At 36.6% G+C, this 20,376-nt stretch overlaps 1 protein-coding gene across 1 annotated transcript in view; it reads left to right on the forward strand.

The window, feature by feature from the left end:
- Positions 1–6,110: 6,110 nt before the first annotated feature.
- The window catches only part of LOC149839520 (uncharacterized), a 56,406-nt gene continuing 42,140 nt past the window's right edge, over positions 6,111–20,376 (forward strand). Inside the window, exons 1-6 of the mRNA XM_090002589.1 lie at positions 6,111–6,426; positions 9,666–9,974; positions 13,814–14,022; positions 14,105–14,153; positions 14,255–14,344; positions 14,502–14,564. Coding sequence (XP_089858715.1) covers positions 6,259–6,426; positions 9,666–9,974; positions 13,814–14,022; positions 14,105–14,153; positions 14,255–14,344; positions 14,502–14,564 — 888 coding nt within the window. The 5' untranslated portion in view covers positions 6,111–6,258. The remainder of the gene's footprint in view (positions 6,427–9,665; positions 9,975–13,813; positions 14,023–14,104; positions 14,154–14,254; positions 14,345–14,501; positions 14,565–20,376) is intronic.

A 20,376-nucleotide genomic window follows, 5' to 3' on the forward strand; every position in this document is an offset into this window, starting at 1 on the left:
ATCCATGTGTGATTTATTATTTGCTAAATTTTGAAGCAGATTAGAAGGCTGGAGTAGTCGGGTCCTCTCCATGGCAGGGAGATTAGTGTTGATTAAATCAGTTATAGCTTTTTTTTCGATTTATTTGATGACTTGCTTTTCTCTACCTTCCTCGGTTATCCAACAAATGCAAAAAATGATGAATAAGTTATTATGGTATGATTCTTCCGATCAACATCGGTTTTATCTCCTTTTTGGGAAATGAGTTTATAGACCTAAAGATGAGGAAGGCTTTTGTATAAAACTCTTATCCGAACATAATATTGCTTGTTTGGCCAAACAAGGAGGTCTTCTCCTAAATTCAGTATCCACTCACTGGGTCCAATTAATGCAAACCAAATACTCTCATAATTATTCTGTTTGGTTCCCTAAATTGCTTCGTAGAGGATCCCATGGTTGGCGTAACATAATTCAATGTATCCTTCACCTACATGACAGTCTCTCATGGTGCATTGGGAATGGTCAATGCACTAAATTTTGAATCAACTCGTGGGTAGGATCTCAGGCCTTCATCACATTATTAGGAATGCTAAACTCATAAAGAATTATCCAGATTTTCCATCAAGTTATAGTGGCAGATATATTTACTTCTGATTTGGCTCGAGTGGTGGATGTACCTCATGTCGTCCACCAGACCATGATGAATCATGGGATTCAACCCAATCCTCATTTGTTAATTGAGAACTGAGTAGATGAGATCTTACTCGCTGGATCCTCTTCTTTTATAATTGTCGATGCTTGGAAGCAGTCTCAAGTTAAACATCAGAAGATCACACTAATGAAATTGGTCTGGTGCAATCACCACTATCTGAGAGCTGCAATTACATTGCGCCTAGCTTTGGAAGGTCGCCTTCTCAACCAAGAACGCCCCAACGTCTTGGATACTCGGCAAATATATGTGTTTTTTGTAGGGCACATGTGGAAACTCCATATCATAGTTTTCTATTGTGCCATGTTGCTTTATAGGTATGAAAACTTATTTATCGCCATTTTAATCAATAGTGCTTACATGATCAAACGATATCATGCTTCCTGAACCATTGGAGTAAGCACTGAATTAAGTAAAAACAAGTGTATTAGGCTTGGTTGGTGTCCTTTCAGGTCACCATCTGAAAATTATGGCACTTGAGGAATGCCATATTATTTGAGAATATTCACTTGGAAAGACCTCAAATTCTGCATAAGTGCAAAAGAGTCGTTAGAGAACACATTTTGCATATTTGCAAAAACTCTACTCATCCAATAGTCAAGTTGTGGCACTTTGATGGCCGATGCTGCTGCCCTCCATTCTAATGGATGAAAATCAATATCTCCAGCTTATTCAACACACTTTGGCATGCATGCTTCAGGGTACATGATCACCATGGACATTTTATTGTTGCAGGTTGCTTTTCTACCAATTCCAATGTCAAGGACAAGGGGTTTTCTTGTTGAACCAGAATTATTGATGAGGTCCCTCTTCAACTCATTCTTATCCTAGAGTCAACATGGAAAGATCAGATCAAAAAAATTAGGCAAAGTATGGAGCAACGGGGAAATCAACGAGCAGAATTACAAAATATTGTGGATTCCTTGCTCAATGTCCCCAACTTAGCTTTTGTATGTATTCCAAAAGATTCTAACATGTGGCTAGATCTTGTTCTATTGTATATCATATTTGTTGTATTTTGTGCTTTTTTGAGTCTTGACGATAGCTCACACCATCAAACTTACTTTCTTTTAGGATTTGCATAAGAGAAACAATCCTTGCAAGCTAAAGCCATATTGAGGATTTCAAAGTTCTTGGTGAAGATAATTGGAAAGGCATATATCTTGAAGAGTGAACCCCACTTTCTTGTTTCTCATATTCGAATATGGTTTTCGAATAACATATTTTTCAAACTATCCTCGTTCTAGTTTTCAAACTTTGGGGATCCAAACAATGTAAAAAAAATGTGTAATTCATAATAATCATAGGTCTAAAATAATATTTTTGTTTTGCAGGATTACATTGATGCCATTGGCGAGACTTATATACATATATGTGTACCAATAAAAAACAAATACAAAATTACAATTGAAAGAACCAACTCTCACAAAATGTTATGGTTGTATTAGACTTTGATCTAAAGTTTCACTATGTGTTGGCTAGATGAAAGGGTTTAAGTATATTCAAGAATTTTATATGATGCACTTGATAGGAGTGATAACCCACTCAAGTACTTTAAGTTATGTATTTAAATCTAAAAAAGTCTTTTTATATGTTTTCATTGGTACAATGACATGTCCATTTACATGTTTTTATATGTATAGATAAGTATTAGCTTGTAGATACAAGCTATCCCAATATAATTGGATTCCTATCATCATTTAAAAAAAATTGATACCATATGCAAGAGTACACAAATCTTGAAGCTCATCAACCAAAAAAACAAGAAATACTTAATTATCATAATGCATTATTGTGGAATGTTGTTGAGTGCACATTTGGTTTATTGAAAACTTGTTTTTCTATGCTTAAAACACCACAAGTACACACACAAGTAAATATTGTGCTTCTAGTGTGCATGCTTCACAAATTTATTCTAAAGCAAAACCCAAATGCAAACCAATTTAAACCAAATGATGTCATAAGTAAAAAAAAATCAAGTCATCGTCTCAATGAAGAAATTGAAGCCATCCCTCGAAGTACCAAGCGAGAAAACCACAAAGTTTGTCTACAAATTGCAAGCGTGCTTTGGAGAGACTATCAATGTCTTAACACTTTTTTATTCGTACTAAAAGCACTCTTAAGAGACAGTAGTTGCAATGCTAAGACTATGGATGTTAAATTTCTATAATTGTTTGAGTTAATATGACTTTTTAACTTGAACATTATTGATGTTAAATTTGTTATTGACTATGTATGTTCTATGGTTGTAATGCTAAGATTTTGGATGCTTTGGACAAACTATTGTGTTGCAAAGAATGTCCAATATAGGTCATTCCCCGCACCATAGTTTCTTTCCAGATTCTCCTATATGCATTGATCTGAAATAAATCTAGAGAGAATATTTTTATGATGTTGATATATATATATATATATATATATATATATATATATATATATATATATATATATATATATATATGTGTGTGTGTGTGTGTGTGTGTGTGTGTGTGTGTGTGTGTGTGCATAGATTAGACTGAGCTACAAGAATGCTTAAAAAAATGGTTAGAGAAGAGGCATTTCAAAAGAACATGTTAATGGTATGTGAAGAGAGAGAGGAAACAAAAAGTTTTCAATCATAGGTTTCTCATTACACACAAACAAGAGAAAAAATTTCTTGTGTTTTTTCAATCCATTTTTCTCATGCTATGCAAATAAGTGAATTTTTTTTATTTGAAAACATTATCCTATCAAAATTTCTTATAGATAAATTTTTCTTTTCAAATGAGAATTTTCCTTTGTTATGCTTTAACTCGTACACTTTTTTCCTTGCTTGCTTGAGCCTTGGTGGGTCCACCACCTGGGCTTACTCTCTAGGTGGTTTGAAGGGATCCTTAAAGGTTAGAAAAAGCTATTCCAAAGAAAGAATCTCAACCTTGCTGGGTTACACGTTATTTAGTGGGGAACGACCATGACTCGTACCAACGGGCGATCTCATGATCATTTTTTTTTAACACAGGAGAGTTTTGTAAATAAAAAATATTAAAAAACATTTAAAATCAATGAAAATATTTTCTTAGTAGATTTTTAGTATCTACATAAATATAGCACATAAATCACAGTAGAGGAGCCTTTGCCGTTGCTAACACATTGAAAAACATGAGAAGTTAAAATAACATTTAAAATGACACACAAATACAAAAGCTGGAGCAAATAAGAATTATCATGGATGATAATTATTTATTTGCACATTTCGCTACTAAACATTTAGTTTTTTTTTGTTATAAGTATTTATTGGAGGATGAAAAAAGGTAGTAGTTAATGTATTTAGATTATGATGCAAAAAGAATATGATATTAGGTTGCCATCAGTGAGGCTATTGGAAATGTTCTCCATAGAGAAAATCTTACAATATGTTGTTGAAAAGCTTGTTTTTTAGGGAAAGTATCAGCACATGTAAAATTTGAAAATAAGTATATGCATAAAGTTAAATAGAAACATATAAAGCAAAAAAGTTAGATAGAAGCATATAAAAAATATAAAACGAGTTTAAAAAGTGTCAATATCATGTTAATATTGTGATATTCTAAATATAAAATTATGAAAATATTACATTTTTTTGTTTCATCGGATTTTGAAAATACCACAATAGCATTGCAATATGTTCAAAGATAAAGGAGATATTTGTTACTGCTTTGAGAGAGAGAGAGTCCCACTTGAAATGTAATTGGGTTATTAGTAGGGATGGCAGTGGAATCGGGGGGGGGGGGGGGGGGGGGGGGGGACAAGGTCTCCACCCCCGCCTCCATCCCCGTTTCAAGTCCTCCATCTCCAGTCCAAACGGGGTGAGGCGAGGCGGGGCTCCTTTTTCCATCGGTCTATAGTCATCCCTTGAAGGATTGGGGACGAGGCGGACCAGGGACGGAGCGGGGGAAAGCGTAAGTCCATCCCCGCACGGGGATAGATTTTAACCTTCATCCCCAATCCAAACGGGGCGAGGTGGGGCGGGGGCCCCATTGTCCCCCCGTCAAGCACAGGGTTGGGTTGGTTGGTGTCAAGTTGGGTGCGGTGACTTGGATGGACCAAATATAAACAACGAAAAGTATTTCATGTGCAACTCCAACAAGATATTGGTTAATTCCATCCTAACCCATCGAAAACCGCCAAACATAGAAGAGTCTTGTTTTCCCTCGTGGAAATGAATTACCCGAACCAATCAGCTATGGAATCCGATACAAATACAAACTTTGGCCACCAATTCACAGTAAGCACAATACGGTTCCTTCTAGCAATGCAAACTGGTTGGGTTTTGTCAGATTTTTTCATCACAATCCAGCAATTTATTTTTGGATACGGATTCATATAAGGCTGAATATTATATTGGCTGGATTCATATCTGCATATTTGGATTACTTTGGGATATTGATCTGGTTCGGATCAGTGTTTCAAGTTGGATTTATATTCAGATATAAATCAGGTGCATTTGCACCTTTTGCATGTGAAAACATTGATCTCAGTCTTCTTTTCTTGGATTCAGTATTACCACACGTTTCAATTCAGGATTCAACCTTACATAATCGGATCTTATTTGGATCCAAACTCAGACTTTGATGTTCTCTAAAACATTCAGATTCGATTCCGATCATACACGAACCGGCCTCGTACCTGAACGATTTGCATCCCCTACTTCCCGCGAAGCATCTACGTGATGGTCGGTTATAAGAACTTCCCATTTCCCAACAAATTTACATTACCCAATTACGTATTTAAACTAAACCAGAAAATGAAAGAATACCCTTAAAATAAGTACTGCCAGCTGTCTATGAACACGTGGATGTTACTGCAGCATTGTCAACGAAACTATATTTCTTAATTAGGGGTGTCAATGAGTCGGGTTTGACCCAGACCCAATCCATACCAAACCCTATTGGGTCAGGGTTTGGTGATAAATAAGAAAGTCTAATTAGAATTCGGGTCAGACCTGAAGGATCCAATTAATACATGGAGCTGGGTATGGTTTGTGAAATTTTATATCAGACCCAGAACTGACCCGGGTTCTGACAAAGATTCACTATTTTTCAATGTAAAAAAGGATAATTTTTTTTATTTTACCGGGTATGGTTCATGTATCCTTATAAGATTGGGGTATGGTTTCTCTTTAGGTGGGTTTGATTGGGCCCGGGTCTTAACCCGTACCAGCATCTCAAATCAGGTCTGGGTCTGGTTCTACCTAGATTGAATCAAATCCGACCCATTGACACCCCTATTCTTAAATGAAATATATATCCTAAGTTTGAACACCTGGCACTATTAGTAGAACGAACTTCATTTTGGGGTCATCTTATTGTCAGCGAAGTAATTTTCTTTTTATTCGAATAAGATAAAATCTTCCGTCCCGTTCTTTTCCAATTTCTATAGAAGGCTGCCCAAAGCCATCATAAGTATGTAACCTAAGTAACAATTCCCACCAACACCAATCAAAGAGAGAGAGAGACGATCAGCGTCGGAGAAGCATCAGCCGATCAGATTCCCGAATCACCCCCTTCGCCCCTGTACAAACCCTCTAGCAGTCTTCTCGCCGGAGAAAGAAGATGGACGATTGCTGTGCGGTGTGCGCGGAACCCCTGGAGTGGGTGGCGTATGGTCCCTGCGGCCACCGGGAGGTCTGCTCGACGTGCGTCGTCCGCCTCCGCTTCATCATTGGCGACAAGCACTGCTGCATCTGTAAGATCGAGTCGCCCACCGTCTTCGTCACCAAGGTATCCCATCCTTCACCCCCTACCTTCTCTTCTTCGTCGCTTCGTGGTTTTTTTCTTTTCTTTGCTTTCCGAGTCGGTAGGCGGTGCGTTTGAATATCGTACGTAGGGTTTCGCTGCTTATTTTGGTGAAAGGTCAGATCAGGTGTTCTAATTTGTTGCTTCAAAAGATGAATTGTTGTCAACTTGCATGAGATTTCCGTCAACCCCTCTCTCTCTCCTGAATTTTACTGGGATTCATAGAGAATTACGGGTTTTCTCGTAGAAAAAAACCCCTTTATTTTCTGTTTGTGTTGTTGCCGTTGTTATGATTATGGTTGTCTGTTCGATCGTTGTGACTTCTTTGATAAATTTACATAAATCTGCAATCTTTTAATAGCGGAAAGCTAAATGGTTGGCGAATAGGACAACACATATTGTTGCTAATTTGGATTGTGTGCGAGGTGAAGATTTAGTATTGGGTGTTGCTGTGCAATGGGTGCATCCAGGGGCGTAGCTAGGATTCATGTGAGGGGGGGGGCAAACAGGGGTGTAGAAAAAAAAATTATTTGTGTGATAGTTGGGGGTTCGGGGGCAGCGGCCCCGAATTTTTTTTTTTGAGATAAAATAAAAAATGGCTACAATTATTAATAAAAATCTATTTCATATGGACAAATCAAACTATTTGCTGCAGTAAGGGCTGGGCTAAAAAATGGATAAAAATCTATTTCATATGGAATCAGGGCAGGGCTAGGACTGGGCTTTTAAAAAAAAAAAAAATTTAACTGTTTGGGGAGGCAGGACTGGGCTACAGCCCAGTCCTGCCCCCCCCTAGCTACGCCCCTGGGTGCATCGTCTAGTTGGAATTGTGACCTGGGTAATTGGAAGGGTGAAGTTATGGACGAATTATCACAACTTCAAGTGGACGGTATGAGGTGGTGGTGGTGGATATCATTGTAATTATTAATTTCCATCTTCGATGTTGCCATAACACTGTGGTGGGGCATTGGCATCTTATTCTTCTCCCTCTGTTTTATTTTGAATATGTTCACCTAGTATGACTATATTCTATTGTTGAGCGGGATGCTGGTAATCCAGTTGTTTCCTTGCATGTCAAACCCATAAATTTTATGGATCCATCTTTTGCATTCCAGCTAAGAAGCATGAGAAATTTCATTTTCAGAAGGTTGGTGTGTGTTTCTTAGGATGCCCCCTTGGAAACCATTCTTCTTAGCAGAGAAGATCAACCTTATAATGTTGGGTGTAGGTGAGTTGTTAATAACCTATATATTTTTTTTCCGTCTCTATCTTTGCTATCAAAATACAACACATCATCATGTGCATCCTTGTCATTGAATTATCTAATTGATGAACCAACTCTTGCAACATTAGCATGTTTTCCTTGCTTCTACAGTAGCTAGTAGTTCAAATTGCCTATGATGACCACACACAAGAAGTGGGCCAAAAGAGTATTTCCTTAGTATTCAGTAGGCTAGATGGATTGCTGCTATAGTGTTGGCAATCATGAACAATGGTCAAGTAAGAGCCTGTGCAATTTAAATGAAACCAATAGTTTAATTGTAGAGGGTATTCTCTCACTTTCTTATGCCCAGGCTGCATAGAAGCCGATTGACCTCAAGCCTGGCTTGTTTGAGCTTGTCTCAAGCTTTAATAATATTATTCAAGCTTGCTCGTTATAACATGAAAATCTCTAGCTAGGGTTCATTAACTCATTTGGATTATACAAGCCAAGCACAAGGTCGAACTTGGAAGGAAAATAAGCGCACTTAACAGACTCTCTGTGCTTTGATTTCCTCCCATGATTAATCACTGGGGAATCAAAGAAAACAGAGACAAATAAAAGGAAAACCTCTTTAGTAAACAAAGAAAAGAGAAGCACTTTGATATCATAACAAGTAATTTTTGAAAGGAAGATTCACATTTTTATAATTGGTGATGGAGAGGAGAGAACATTGAAATAGTGGAAGCCCTACCCAACCATCGTTATGGCCTCTGGTCGAACTGTGGTATGTTAGACAATGGGTCTCAGATTTGAAACTTCCAGAAGAAGATGAGGAAGAAGTGCACCTGTCTTGCAACTGAGGGGCTCATCTTGTTAGAGAATGCAGGATGATTGTCGAGCTTCTCAGAGAATGCCTCCTTGTTGTTTGTCTTATCAACAGATGATGGTTTCTTTTGTTCAAATCTATACTTGATAGAAAAAAAAGAAGCGGAATAAAAACCCCATTGTCCTTATCATATTGTATTAATGCCATTGTATGTCTTATATAATATGATTATATTTAAGATGAGCTTTAACGTACTAAACAAGCCTTAATGAGGCAGACTCTCAGCTCAGGCTTGGATAGTAGGCGAGAACAATGAGTTCAACTATTTGTTAAATTCTGGCGGTCAGAAAACAGAGCAGATTGGGGGGATGGGGACTTCTATTAAAAAAGAATGTAATATCTTTTGTTTGTAGGCATGCTCTTTGCAAGAAAACAAGCATTAGGTTTCTGAATAGGATTTCTAAACCAATTCATGTCTGCAAATAATGGGGAATAAGCTTCAACTAGACAGAAGTTGGAACATGATATTGATTAGATAAGGGGTCAGTAAATAATGATTTTATGTTGCACAACACACATTATACATTTAGTACACAATACACATACATACCCGTTACGCTGACATTAACTTACACATGCTCACATAAAGTGGATCTAGTGTTTTCTTAGATGTATGTGTCATCTTAAATACATTCATTCATGGCACTGTATTAAATATGACTTTGAATACATATGGCTGTGTATAACGTGTTTGGTTGTCCTTCTGTGTACCGTTAAAAAATGTGCATGGATCCACATACACCTATATACTGCTTCATTAGTTTAATAATATAGAAAAATTTCTCAAGTGAAATCTAAGGCTGAAAAGGGTAAGGTAGAAAGGCTTGCTTTCAGCTGTAAAATTTCTATATATTCAGTATGTGGTCCATTTTTTCACTGATTGATGCTGTTTGGTGTATCTGTTTACCACCAATTATAGTATCGCATGTGATCCATTTCCTGTCTGACTAATCTTATATGATTCATTTCTCATATTTTATCTGTTTGTACATCATACTATCTGCTTGATTTCTGAGTGATATTTCCTCATCTTTCAATGGGAATGACAAATCTCTTAGGTCCGGGCCTGGTTGGCTTCATGTTGTTGTTTTTACTAACTTCAGAGTGCTCTTTTTCTTACTCTTTAAATGACAGGCATTAGGAGATTACACAAGGGTAATCAGTGATTTTGGCAGGTTTTCTGCTGGAAGTACTGAAGGTCAAGTCGGTTCATATTGGTACCATGAAGATACACAAGCATATTTTGATGATGTAGATCACTACAAGATGATCAAAGCTATGTGCAAACTCTCTTGTAGTATATGTGAAAAATCCATGTCAGAAGTGCAAGGAAATGAAGTCTCAAAAAGAAGGGATACATTTAAAAACATTGATCAGCTAAAGAGGCATTTGTTTCATAGGCACAAAACTTTTATGTGTGTCCTTTGTTTGGAAGGAAGGAAGGTGAGACTAATTTTACCATTTAATGTTGCTTCATCCTTTTCTGTTGTAATGTTCTTTTCAATGTATATTTTTTTTGTCATAGATATCTTGCAGCTGTTTTCTTGCATGATGACAATGGTTTATAGCCGTGCTTCTTCCTTTTTATTTATAATGCATCTCTAACTAATAATTTCTAATTTGCATTGTGCACATTAGAGCTTGGGTGTGCATGCTCAAAGATATCATTTGATATGATGTATAACAGTTGTATCATAATCACTAGTATTGGTCTCTGCTATTTTTGGGCAATGATTTTTTCTTGGGAGATTTTAAATTACCAGTTTGATACTGGCACTTTTAGATGCCGGTGCTGGGACTTTGTGTGTGATATGTGTATGTATGTGTGCAGCATACAGAATCCAGCAGTGTTATCAATATCATATCGTACAATACGATACAGCGTATTGCAGTATCGCTGGTCCATGCATGGATTACTAATAGCAAGTGATACAAATGAGTTAGATTTCATCATGCATGGACCAACGAAACTGCAATACGCTGTATCGTATTGTATGATGAAATCTAACTCATTTGTATCACTTGCTATTAGTAATCCATGCATGGACCAGCGATACTGCAATACACTGTATCGTATTGTACGATACGATACTGATAACACTGCTGGATTCTGTAACATGTATGATGAAATCTAACTCATTTGTATCACTTGCTACATTCTTCCCGGGAAAAGGGGAAAAGGTGAAATGAACTAGTATAATTGATCTGTTGAGGTGGCATTCGTGCAATAAAGACTTGTTACTGAATATGTGAGGTGGTAAATCTACATATAAGGGGGTCTTAGCTCCAAGATGATAGCAGTGTATCTTCTCAGAGCATTAGATGCTTTTATGCATGTTTTTTAGTCAAAAGGGAAGTAGACAGCATCTTATCACTTGCCATGCCTAATACAGCAACATTTGTTAAAATAAATTTTTGAAGTTTTTTTTTCAAATACAAAATCCTTTTTCCTTTGAAGTAAAAGAGTGAAGGCATAGATGAATTTCAATAATATAGTTCAATACTGAAGATATTGATGTTTTGTCTGTTTAGATATGCCGTAGACACAATTATTAATCTATATGTTTTCCATTTTTAGACACCATTTTCTCCTGTTCAGTTATATTCCTTCACTGCCAAAGTGTTTGGTAGCAAAAAGAATAGACATTTCTTGTAGCTAGGGAAAGCTTTGGTTGCTTTTTGATATAGGTGTTTCTTGTAGCTGGGGAAAGCTTTGGTTGCTTTACTTTCCAAAACTTACCTGATCTTTCAGATTCCTGTGCTGTTGTGGGTGTTCAGGGCACTGGAGCCTTCATGATGTTTTTTGTGTGTGGTAGCGTGATTTTCACTGCATAGTTTAGCTGCATTTCTGAGATTCCCTTTACTGGAAGTATATTATCCTTTGGTGTTTGGGGATTTTAGGGCTGTCAACAGATGAGGTATGTATCGGGTACCCGACCCGACCCAGATATCCAGGTATGTGCATAAAAAATGCCAACTTCAATATTATTCAGGCCACCCCAAAACCAACAGGAGTAATATGTGGGCCGGATTTGGGTAATGATTTTATATGTACTTTTACTAAAAATAAGCTTCTGAAATTATAAGGATTGGAGTTTGGGATTTCTTTTTCTTAACCCTGAAAAACCTGAACCCGAACCTGAATCTGACATTATTTGGGTGGGTTCAGGTACACCCTGATGTGTTGGATACCCGACCCATTGACAGCTATAGGGGATTTCACCAGTGTCCTATCACAAACAAGTATGGTTGGATTTAAGGCCAAAACTGGTGGTGCTTTTAACAAATTCTTTTGAATGGATGTGTATAATTCTATTGGATAGTTCTCGTTTTAGAGCTAAATATGTCAACATTGGATTACTAGTATGTGTACAACTACTGTTAGAGAGTTCTTCCTTTTGGGTTAAATATGTCAACATTGAAAATAAATGAAGTGGTCCTTCATGTGGCTCTGAGTAACCAGCCCAAGAAAGAAGCCCTTTAAAGTCATCAAATATCAATGACCTTCTCTAGGAAGTGGCCTTCTTGTGTTCAGCTCATGTTTGGAATGTTCTAGATTGGAAAATAAGTGTTCTCACACAAATATAGCATACAAGGGTCGGATTAATCCAAATACTCCAAGATTTAGCAATAATCAGACTCTCTAGGGTTTGATTATGGGAACTATTCCAAGATCTTGTAATAATTGGACTCTCTAGGGTCAGATAAGGGAAAAATCATTAAAAATCTCAAACTTTGAGGAATGGATAAGTGCAGATTGAGTTTTGGGTGTGACAATGGGTCAAAGTTGCCACCTATACGCTAAAAGTCTGGTCAAAACTGGCTGGACTTCTAAAACTTCTTGCCAGGAGCATGCATACCATACAGACTGATACTATACAATAATCTATGTAAGCAGATTTTGTAGATTTATCTTATCATGCAGGTGTTCTATACATTGATAATACGGGATTTTTACAACATAGGTTTCAATCCTTCATCAGATTAATGCACATTTATTTTGTATTTAAAATCTGAATGAGTGTGAGTTTAGTGTTTTTTATAGTAGGAAAAAGTTTTTGTGTTAATGGATTCTTCGATCTTGTTTGTAGGAAGATCAGCACCAAAGCTCTTGCAAGAGTATTCAATCTGTCTTTCACTGCTTGTAGGGCTTTTGTTGGTTGATATGCTTAGTATCTCATTATGTTTAGTGGATGTATCTTTCTCTTGATCTTATGGTGTGCAGGTCTTTCATTATTCAGAACCTACTTTAATAATGTTCTATTTTCTTCTTTCTTTTTTTCCCCTGAACATCTTAGGAGTTAGGGCAAACATATTACTCGACAACTTGCATTATGGGGACCTGAAATGGCCTTATTGTGCACCGATGTTTAAGTAGCAACTATTGAATAAGCTTATACATTTTGTACTGTTAATCATCACGTGTTCGTTGACTTCCTTACGTGGTGTGTCATAGTAGCCATATTTTTACCCTTTGGGCCTGTTTGTTTCAACCGGTAGGGAAGGGAAGCACCTTTCATATGAATGGCACACTCTTTAAGAAATTAACTAGGGAGGGTGGGAAAATGTTTCCCCAACAGGAGGAAATGAAGCTGTTTTCGTAGGAAATACATTGATATTACTAAAATGATGGGTCTCATCACATGACTGTTTACTTCATGCATGTGGGAAAATGTCTGTTTTTGTATGAAAATGGGTCATTTCTCACATAAATGGGTGAACCAAATGAACGCATTGACTGCAATCCTGGATCTAGATTCTTTATCCCATGGTTCAGGAGTTGATCTTGTTGGGAAACGGTCCCAATTATAGGGGTCAGACCTGTCTATAGGGCCTGATAGCCTGATAGCCTTTTAGTACCTGTCATAGGATGGGCCAAGATTTAGCCAAGTTTTGGCTCCAATCCCATTAACTGTAGCCTAGGCCTTAAGATGGGCTCTAATTTTGGGTGCCAAAAATTTTCATTGGATACGTGAACACACATGAGTGTGCACAACCAGTCCTACATGTACACTCACAGACATACCTATATACATGCATACACGCATAGCTTATAATTGTTGTGGACATTGTTGTATGCCACAATAGGAAGAATATGATTTGATTGATAATTGATGTATCAGGAACTTAAAAGAATGAAAAGTGGTGAAGAATTATTGGTTTCATTCTTTGATTGGTTTAAGTTTCAATTTGCTTAATCCAAATTATAATAAGTGGTTGTGGTACACACATTTTACTTTTTGTCGTTGATGTTGCTGATGCTATTTGGTATTTGGAAGCAGGTGTTTATCTGTGAGCAAAGACTCTATTCCAGGAGCCAATTGAATAGGCATATGAGTACCGGTGATTCTGAGGTTGATGGCAGTGAAAGTGATAGGGGTGGCTTTTCTGGGCACCCAATATGTGATTTCTGTAGAAAGCGGTTTTACGGGGATAACGAGCTTTACTTGCATATGTCTAGAGAACATTATACTTGCCATATATGTCAAAGGTATTTGTTTACACATTTTGAAGATATATGTGATTGTCACCATATTTCATTTTAATGATTTTGATCTTTTCTGAAAATTTAGGATGCATCCAGGGCAGTATGATTACTATAAAAACTATGATGACTTGGAGGCAAGTGTCTGTTTAAGAACTCCAAGTAGACATCTTTGGCTTTGTTAAACTGCTTAATTTGAACTTTGTATGTAAATTTAATGATTCCACATTATGTGCAGATACATTTTAGACAAGAACACTTTCTTTGTGAAGATGAAGCATGCCTTGCAAAGAAATTTGTTGTCTTCACATCTGAGTCTGAAATGAAGGTGTAGTTCTTATTTTTATAATTATGTATGATATCTAATTATATATATAGTTATTAATGAAGAAGTATTACCTTTATTGCATAATATTGTGGAAACTTGTCTTATGTATTTTTCTATATACTAATTGTGTTCCTTGTATATCTTTTTTTTATCCCAGAGGCATAATGCTATTGAACATGGTGGTCACATGTCTCGTTCTAAGCGCAATGCAGCACTTCAGGTGAGTACATATATTTTTTCATGCACTGCAATCGAGAGCTGCTAGCTTTTGTCCTTCATTGTAATTCTGGGCATCCTGAATGGTCATGAATGCTTAGTTGTAATTAGATTACTTACAAGTAATGTGAAGACACACCTAAAAAGACGTGGCACACCCTTTTTTTATAGTTTCTCATGAGGAAATTGGAGCATTCCTGTGGCATAGCTTACAAGCTCTGGGATTTTTTGATGTTTGGATGAAGATGCCTATCTCTGAATTTAATCTGATTTTTGCAGATTTATTTCCCATTCTATTGTTTCTCTTGAACTGGAATGGTGTGAAAAAATAAGATTTCAGATAATGTTAAAGATATTTTTGTAAATAACTGTTATTTATATTGTTTATGTGTCCTGTGTTAAAATGTAAATTGTAATATATATATATTATTTAATATTATTATATTTTCTTTTATTATTTTTCTTTATTTTCTTTTTTAGCATCTAGTTCAATAGAAACTAGATATTTGATCCATGGAACTTGACTGTGCAAATAGCTGTTGGACTACAACTATAATAAATGCTGTTGGACTAGTCCAACAGCTATAATAATAAATGCTGTTGGACTATAGTCCAACAGCTATATTAAGAGACGTTGGAATCCAAGTCTCTTTTGGAGAGCTCAAAATGAGCTCTCCTCTCTCTTCCACTTTTTTGTATATATAGGGGTGAACCCCTTCAATGTAAACTGCAATGCTTCTTAAGTATTTTGTTCATGAATAAAGTATTATTTATTTTTCAAGTGTTCTTCCTTTTATACCCTTTCAAGGGTCATGCTTGTAGTGTCTCCAATAGACACTTGTTTGTGAGTTATTTGTGCATTTGTTGAAGACCACCATTTCATTACATGGTATCAGAGCTACGAAATCCTTAGATCTTGAAGTGCTTCCGCCTCGATTTCTGTGCCACATTTACAAAAGGTGTTTCATCACCTTGTTCTTGACTCAAGAAGATTTGTTTGAAGAAAGGCGAACTTGTGCTACAAAAAATTTTGGTTTTGTATCCTCTCTTATTCCTTTGTCTACCTCTTTTTCTTTTCCTTTTATTTTTCTCTTTCTCTCCTATTTATTCCTCTCTTACCCTTGTAAAAGATGGATGACAATGATAAGATCACCATCATTCCTATGAAGCTAAATGATACTAACTATGTAATGTGGGCTTCGATTATGAAGCACCACATTTGGGGAAAAGGTTTATGGGGTATAGTTGATGGTTCCGATTTGGAACCTAAACTATCTCTTACCAAGAAAGAGGGTGATAAAGAGGTTCCTCTAACGGAAGAAGAGAAGAGTAAGGCGTTAGCCACTTATGAAAAGAAATGGAAAGAATGGAGGATAGGGCATGCAAAAATTATGTCATGGCTCATCAATAGCATAGACATTAAAAAATGCTCTAGTCTAGCTAAGTTTGAGCATGCCGATAAGGCTTGGGAATACCTCAAAAACATGTATTCCCTTAAAGATATTGCACATGTATGCAATTTACAAGATAAAGTTCGGACAATGACTCAAAAAGATAAAACTATTCGAGAATATTATAATGAGTTGTCCGAACTTTGGGAAGAGTTGGCTCTTCTTGAGCCCAAATGGCATTGTGCCGAAGACATCGAGCTTCGCCAAAAGCAACTCGATATGAAACATTTCTATCAATTTGTGAATGGTCTAAGGCCGGAGTTTGAATCCACCAAATCGGTCCTTTTACATCGTGGAAAAATTCCTTCTATTGTTGATACTCTAGAAGAGCTCACTATGGAGGAAAATAGACTTAGAAAAAATACTCCAAAAGTTGATGATGACTCCGTTTTAGCTGTATCTAGACTGGGGAATCATACTCGTACTTACAAGCCGCCTCATTTTGGAAGGCAAAACGACGACTTTGATAAAAGAAAAGTTATTTGTCATCATTGTCATGAACCGGGGCACTATAGGCCTCAATGTCCAAAGTTAAAAAGAAGAGAAGAAAAAAGAGTTGCATCTGTTGAATCTGAGTCAAAAGATCAAGATGCACCTGTGTCTATGGCTCAACTGATGAAAATCCTTCAACCTCTTCTCAAAGGGGTATCCTTCTCAACCGAAGCCTCAACTGGAGCGGCAGTTGCATCTTTCTCCGGTCCAGGTAACTTTCCTTGGCTTTTAGATTCTGGTGCTTCTTTTCATATGACCCCAAATGTTAATAGTCTATCCGAATGTCTTAAAAATAACTCAAGTGTGTCAAAGGTTTTTACAGCCGATGGCACATCTCTTGAAGTAAAAGGAACATGATGTTTTGAAAATCTTCAAAAATCCAAAAGATTTTTTATCCCAGAAGTTAGATATATCCCTAAACTTAATTTGAATCTCTTATCTGTCTCGCAAATATCTGATTATGGATGTAATATCTCCTTCTCTTCTCATGGTTGTTGGGTACAGGATCGCCAGTCAGGGAAGCTGATTGGGGAAGGCCATAGAGAAGGACTTTATTACATGGACTTTTTGGAATTACCCAAGAATGCATTTTGTTATAATATTCAGAAATTAGAATTGGATTTATGGCACAAAAGGCTTGGCCATCCTCATATGTCTAAAATTCAATATTTTCCAAGTTTGGAAAAATTTTGTAATTCTGAAAATTTTTCTTGTAAAGACTGCATTCTTGGCAAAATGAAAAGGTTACCATTTCTTAGTAGAACTTTTGTTTCCTCACGACCACTTGAGTTAATACATTCGGATGTTTGGGGCCCCGCACCAGTTATTTCCAAAGGTGGTTATACATATTATGCCATTTTTGTTGATGACTTTTCTAGACATACTTGAATTTATTTTCTTAAACATAAATCTGATGTCTTTGCTAACTTCCAAATATTTCATAAAATGGTTAAAAATAAGTTTCAAAATGATATTTCTTTTTTTCGCACTGATTCAGGGGGATAATTTATGTCCAACGAATTCAAAGACTATCTTAATTTACATGGTATTACACATCAAAGATCATGTCCACACACTCCACAACAGAATGGCCTAGCCGAACGCAAACATCGGCACATTATGGAAACTAATAGGACATTGCTAATTGCAAATCAAGTTCCAAAAAGTTTTTGGGCTGAAGCGGTCCTAACTGCCACCTACCTCATTAATAGGATGCCATCTTCCTCATTAAAGAATACAACTCCAATAGAAAAGCTTGTTAATTTAACTCCAGATTATTCTAGATTAAGAGTCTTTGTATGCAAATGTTTTGTTTTCACCAACAGAAATGACAAACTCTCTCCTCGTGCAATCTCATGTGCCTTTTTAGGATATGCTGATAATAAAAAAGGCTACAGGTGTTTCGATTTTCAAAATGACAAATTATATGTGTCAAGAAATGTATCTTTTTTGGAAAAAGAAAGCTTCTTTGAATTTGAAAAATCCAAGGATGTCACTGAATACTCGTTTTTAATTGATCCAACTTCAAAATCCAATGAATGCGATGTTGGATGTGACCTTGACAATGATCAAAGTCCTATTGTTGTTGAAAATGATGATAATGAAGAGCAAATCCATAGGGATGTTAGTCTACAATATTCAAGACGTAGAGAGCAAAATCTTCCATGTGCATTACAAAAATACTCTGAAGTCTCACCTAGAAGAACGTCTAGAATCTCTAAACCTCCAGAAAAATTTGTGTCTTATGAATCTTTTTCACCCACGTATAGGGCCGCCATTACATTAATACAATCATATGTTGAACCATCATCCTATTCTCAAGCAAAAAATCATATAGAATGGATAGAAGCCATGAAAATAGAATTGGATGCACTAGAAATGGCCAATACTTGGACGATAGAAGATATCCCTCCGGGTAAGAAACCTATAGGTTGTAGGTGGGTATACAAAGTCAAAACCAAAAGTGATGGGACCCTGGAAAGATATAAGGCCCGTTTAGTAGCAAAAGGATATGCCCAAGAGTATGACATCGATTATGAAGAAACATTTGCTCCTGTGGCCCGTATGACCACAGTTAGAAACATGGCCTATCTTTCAATTAGATGTCAAAAATGCTTTCTTGAATGGGAATCTCGTTGAAGAAGTATACATGGAAGCCCCACCTGGTATTAGTATCCCTAAGGGTAAAGTTTTTCGTCTAGAAAAAGCTCTTTATGGTCTTAAACAGGCTCCAAAAGCCTGGTATGACCGATTTAGTCATGTTATGCTTGATATTGGTTTTCAACCTTGTTTAACTGACACTGCTTTGTTTGTTAAGAAATCTGATGCAGGCATCATTATTCTTCTTCTCTATGTGGACGATATGATCATCACCGGAGGCGACAAACAGGGAGTTGCAAATATCAAATCTCTTCTTAAAACTCACTTTGAAATGACTGACTTAGGTTTATTAAGATATTTTTTAGGCATTGAAGTTACTTATTCCCCTCGGGGGTATTTGATATCTCAATCTAAATTTGCTCTTGATATCGTTTCCAGGTCTGGAATTACAGATGATAAAAAAGTAGACACTCTAGAAGTTGTCAATGTTAAAATGAAAATTGATGATGAAGAACTTCTTGATGATCCTACTCCTTATGGACAGCTTGTTGGAGCTCTTTCTTATCTTTCCATTACTAGGCCAGATATAACTCATGCGGTTCATACAGTCAGTCAGTTTCAGCATGCTCCCACCTCCGTGCACATGGGAGCGATTTTGCGTATAATTAGATACTTAAAATCTTCTCTTTCACGAGGACTCTTCTTGTCTGCTTCATCTTCATTAAATTTAATTGCATATACTGATGCTGACTGAGGAGGTGATCCCAATAATAGACACTCAACTACTGGTTTTTGTGTGTTCCTAGGTGAAACCTTAATTTCGTGGAGGTGCAAGAAGCAGCAGAAAGTCTCTCTTTCCTCCACCGAAGCTGAATACAGAACCATGGCAACCACCACCATGGAGGTTGTTTGGCTTAGACGATTGCTAGCGGATATGGGAGCTAAAGCAACGCAAACTTCAAAGATGTGTTGTGACAACAAAAGTGCGATCTACATTGCAAGCAACCAGATATTCCATGAGCGCACAAAACACATTGAGATGGACTGTCACTATGTCAGAGAGAAATACTTACATGGAACCATTGATCTGCCATATGTTACATCAGAATATCAATTAGCAAACTTCTTCACCAAGCCTCTCGTTGCTCTTAGATTTCACTTCCTCTGAGACAAACTTTCGCTCATTGTACCGTAAGTTTGAGGGGGAGTGTTAAAATGTAAATTGTAATATATATATATATATATTATTTAATATTATTATATTTTCTTTTATTATTTTTCTTTATTTTCTTTTTTAGCATTTAGTTCAATAGAAACTAGATATTTGATCCAGTCAAGTTCCTGTTGGAACTTGACTGCTCAAATAGCTGTTGGACTGTAGTCCAACAGCTATAATAAATGCTGTTGGACTATAGCTATAATAATAAATGCTGTTGGATTATAGTCCAACAACTATAATAATAAATGTTGTTGGACTATAGTCCAACAGCTATATTAAGAGACGGTGGAATCCAACGTCTCTTTTGGAGAGCTCAAAATGAGCTCTCCTCTCTCTTCCACTTTTTTGTATATATAGGGGTGAACCCCTTCAATGTAAACTGCAATGCTTCTTAAGCATTTTGTTCATGAATAAAGTATTATTTATTTTTCAAGTGTTCTTCCTTTTATACCCTTTCAAGGGTCATGCTTGTAGTGTCTCCAATAGACACTTGTTTGTGAGTTATTTGTGCATTTGTTGAAGACCACCATTTCATTACATCCTGAAACTAGGTT

Source organism: Nuphar pumila, chromosome 4 (genome assembly GCF_984573655.1).
Source record: "Nuphar pumila chromosome 4, dmNupPumi1.hap1.1, whole genome shotgun sequence".
Taxonomy (NCBI): domain Eukaryota; kingdom Viridiplantae; phylum Streptophyta; class Magnoliopsida; order Nymphaeales; family Nymphaeaceae; genus Nuphar; species Nuphar pumila.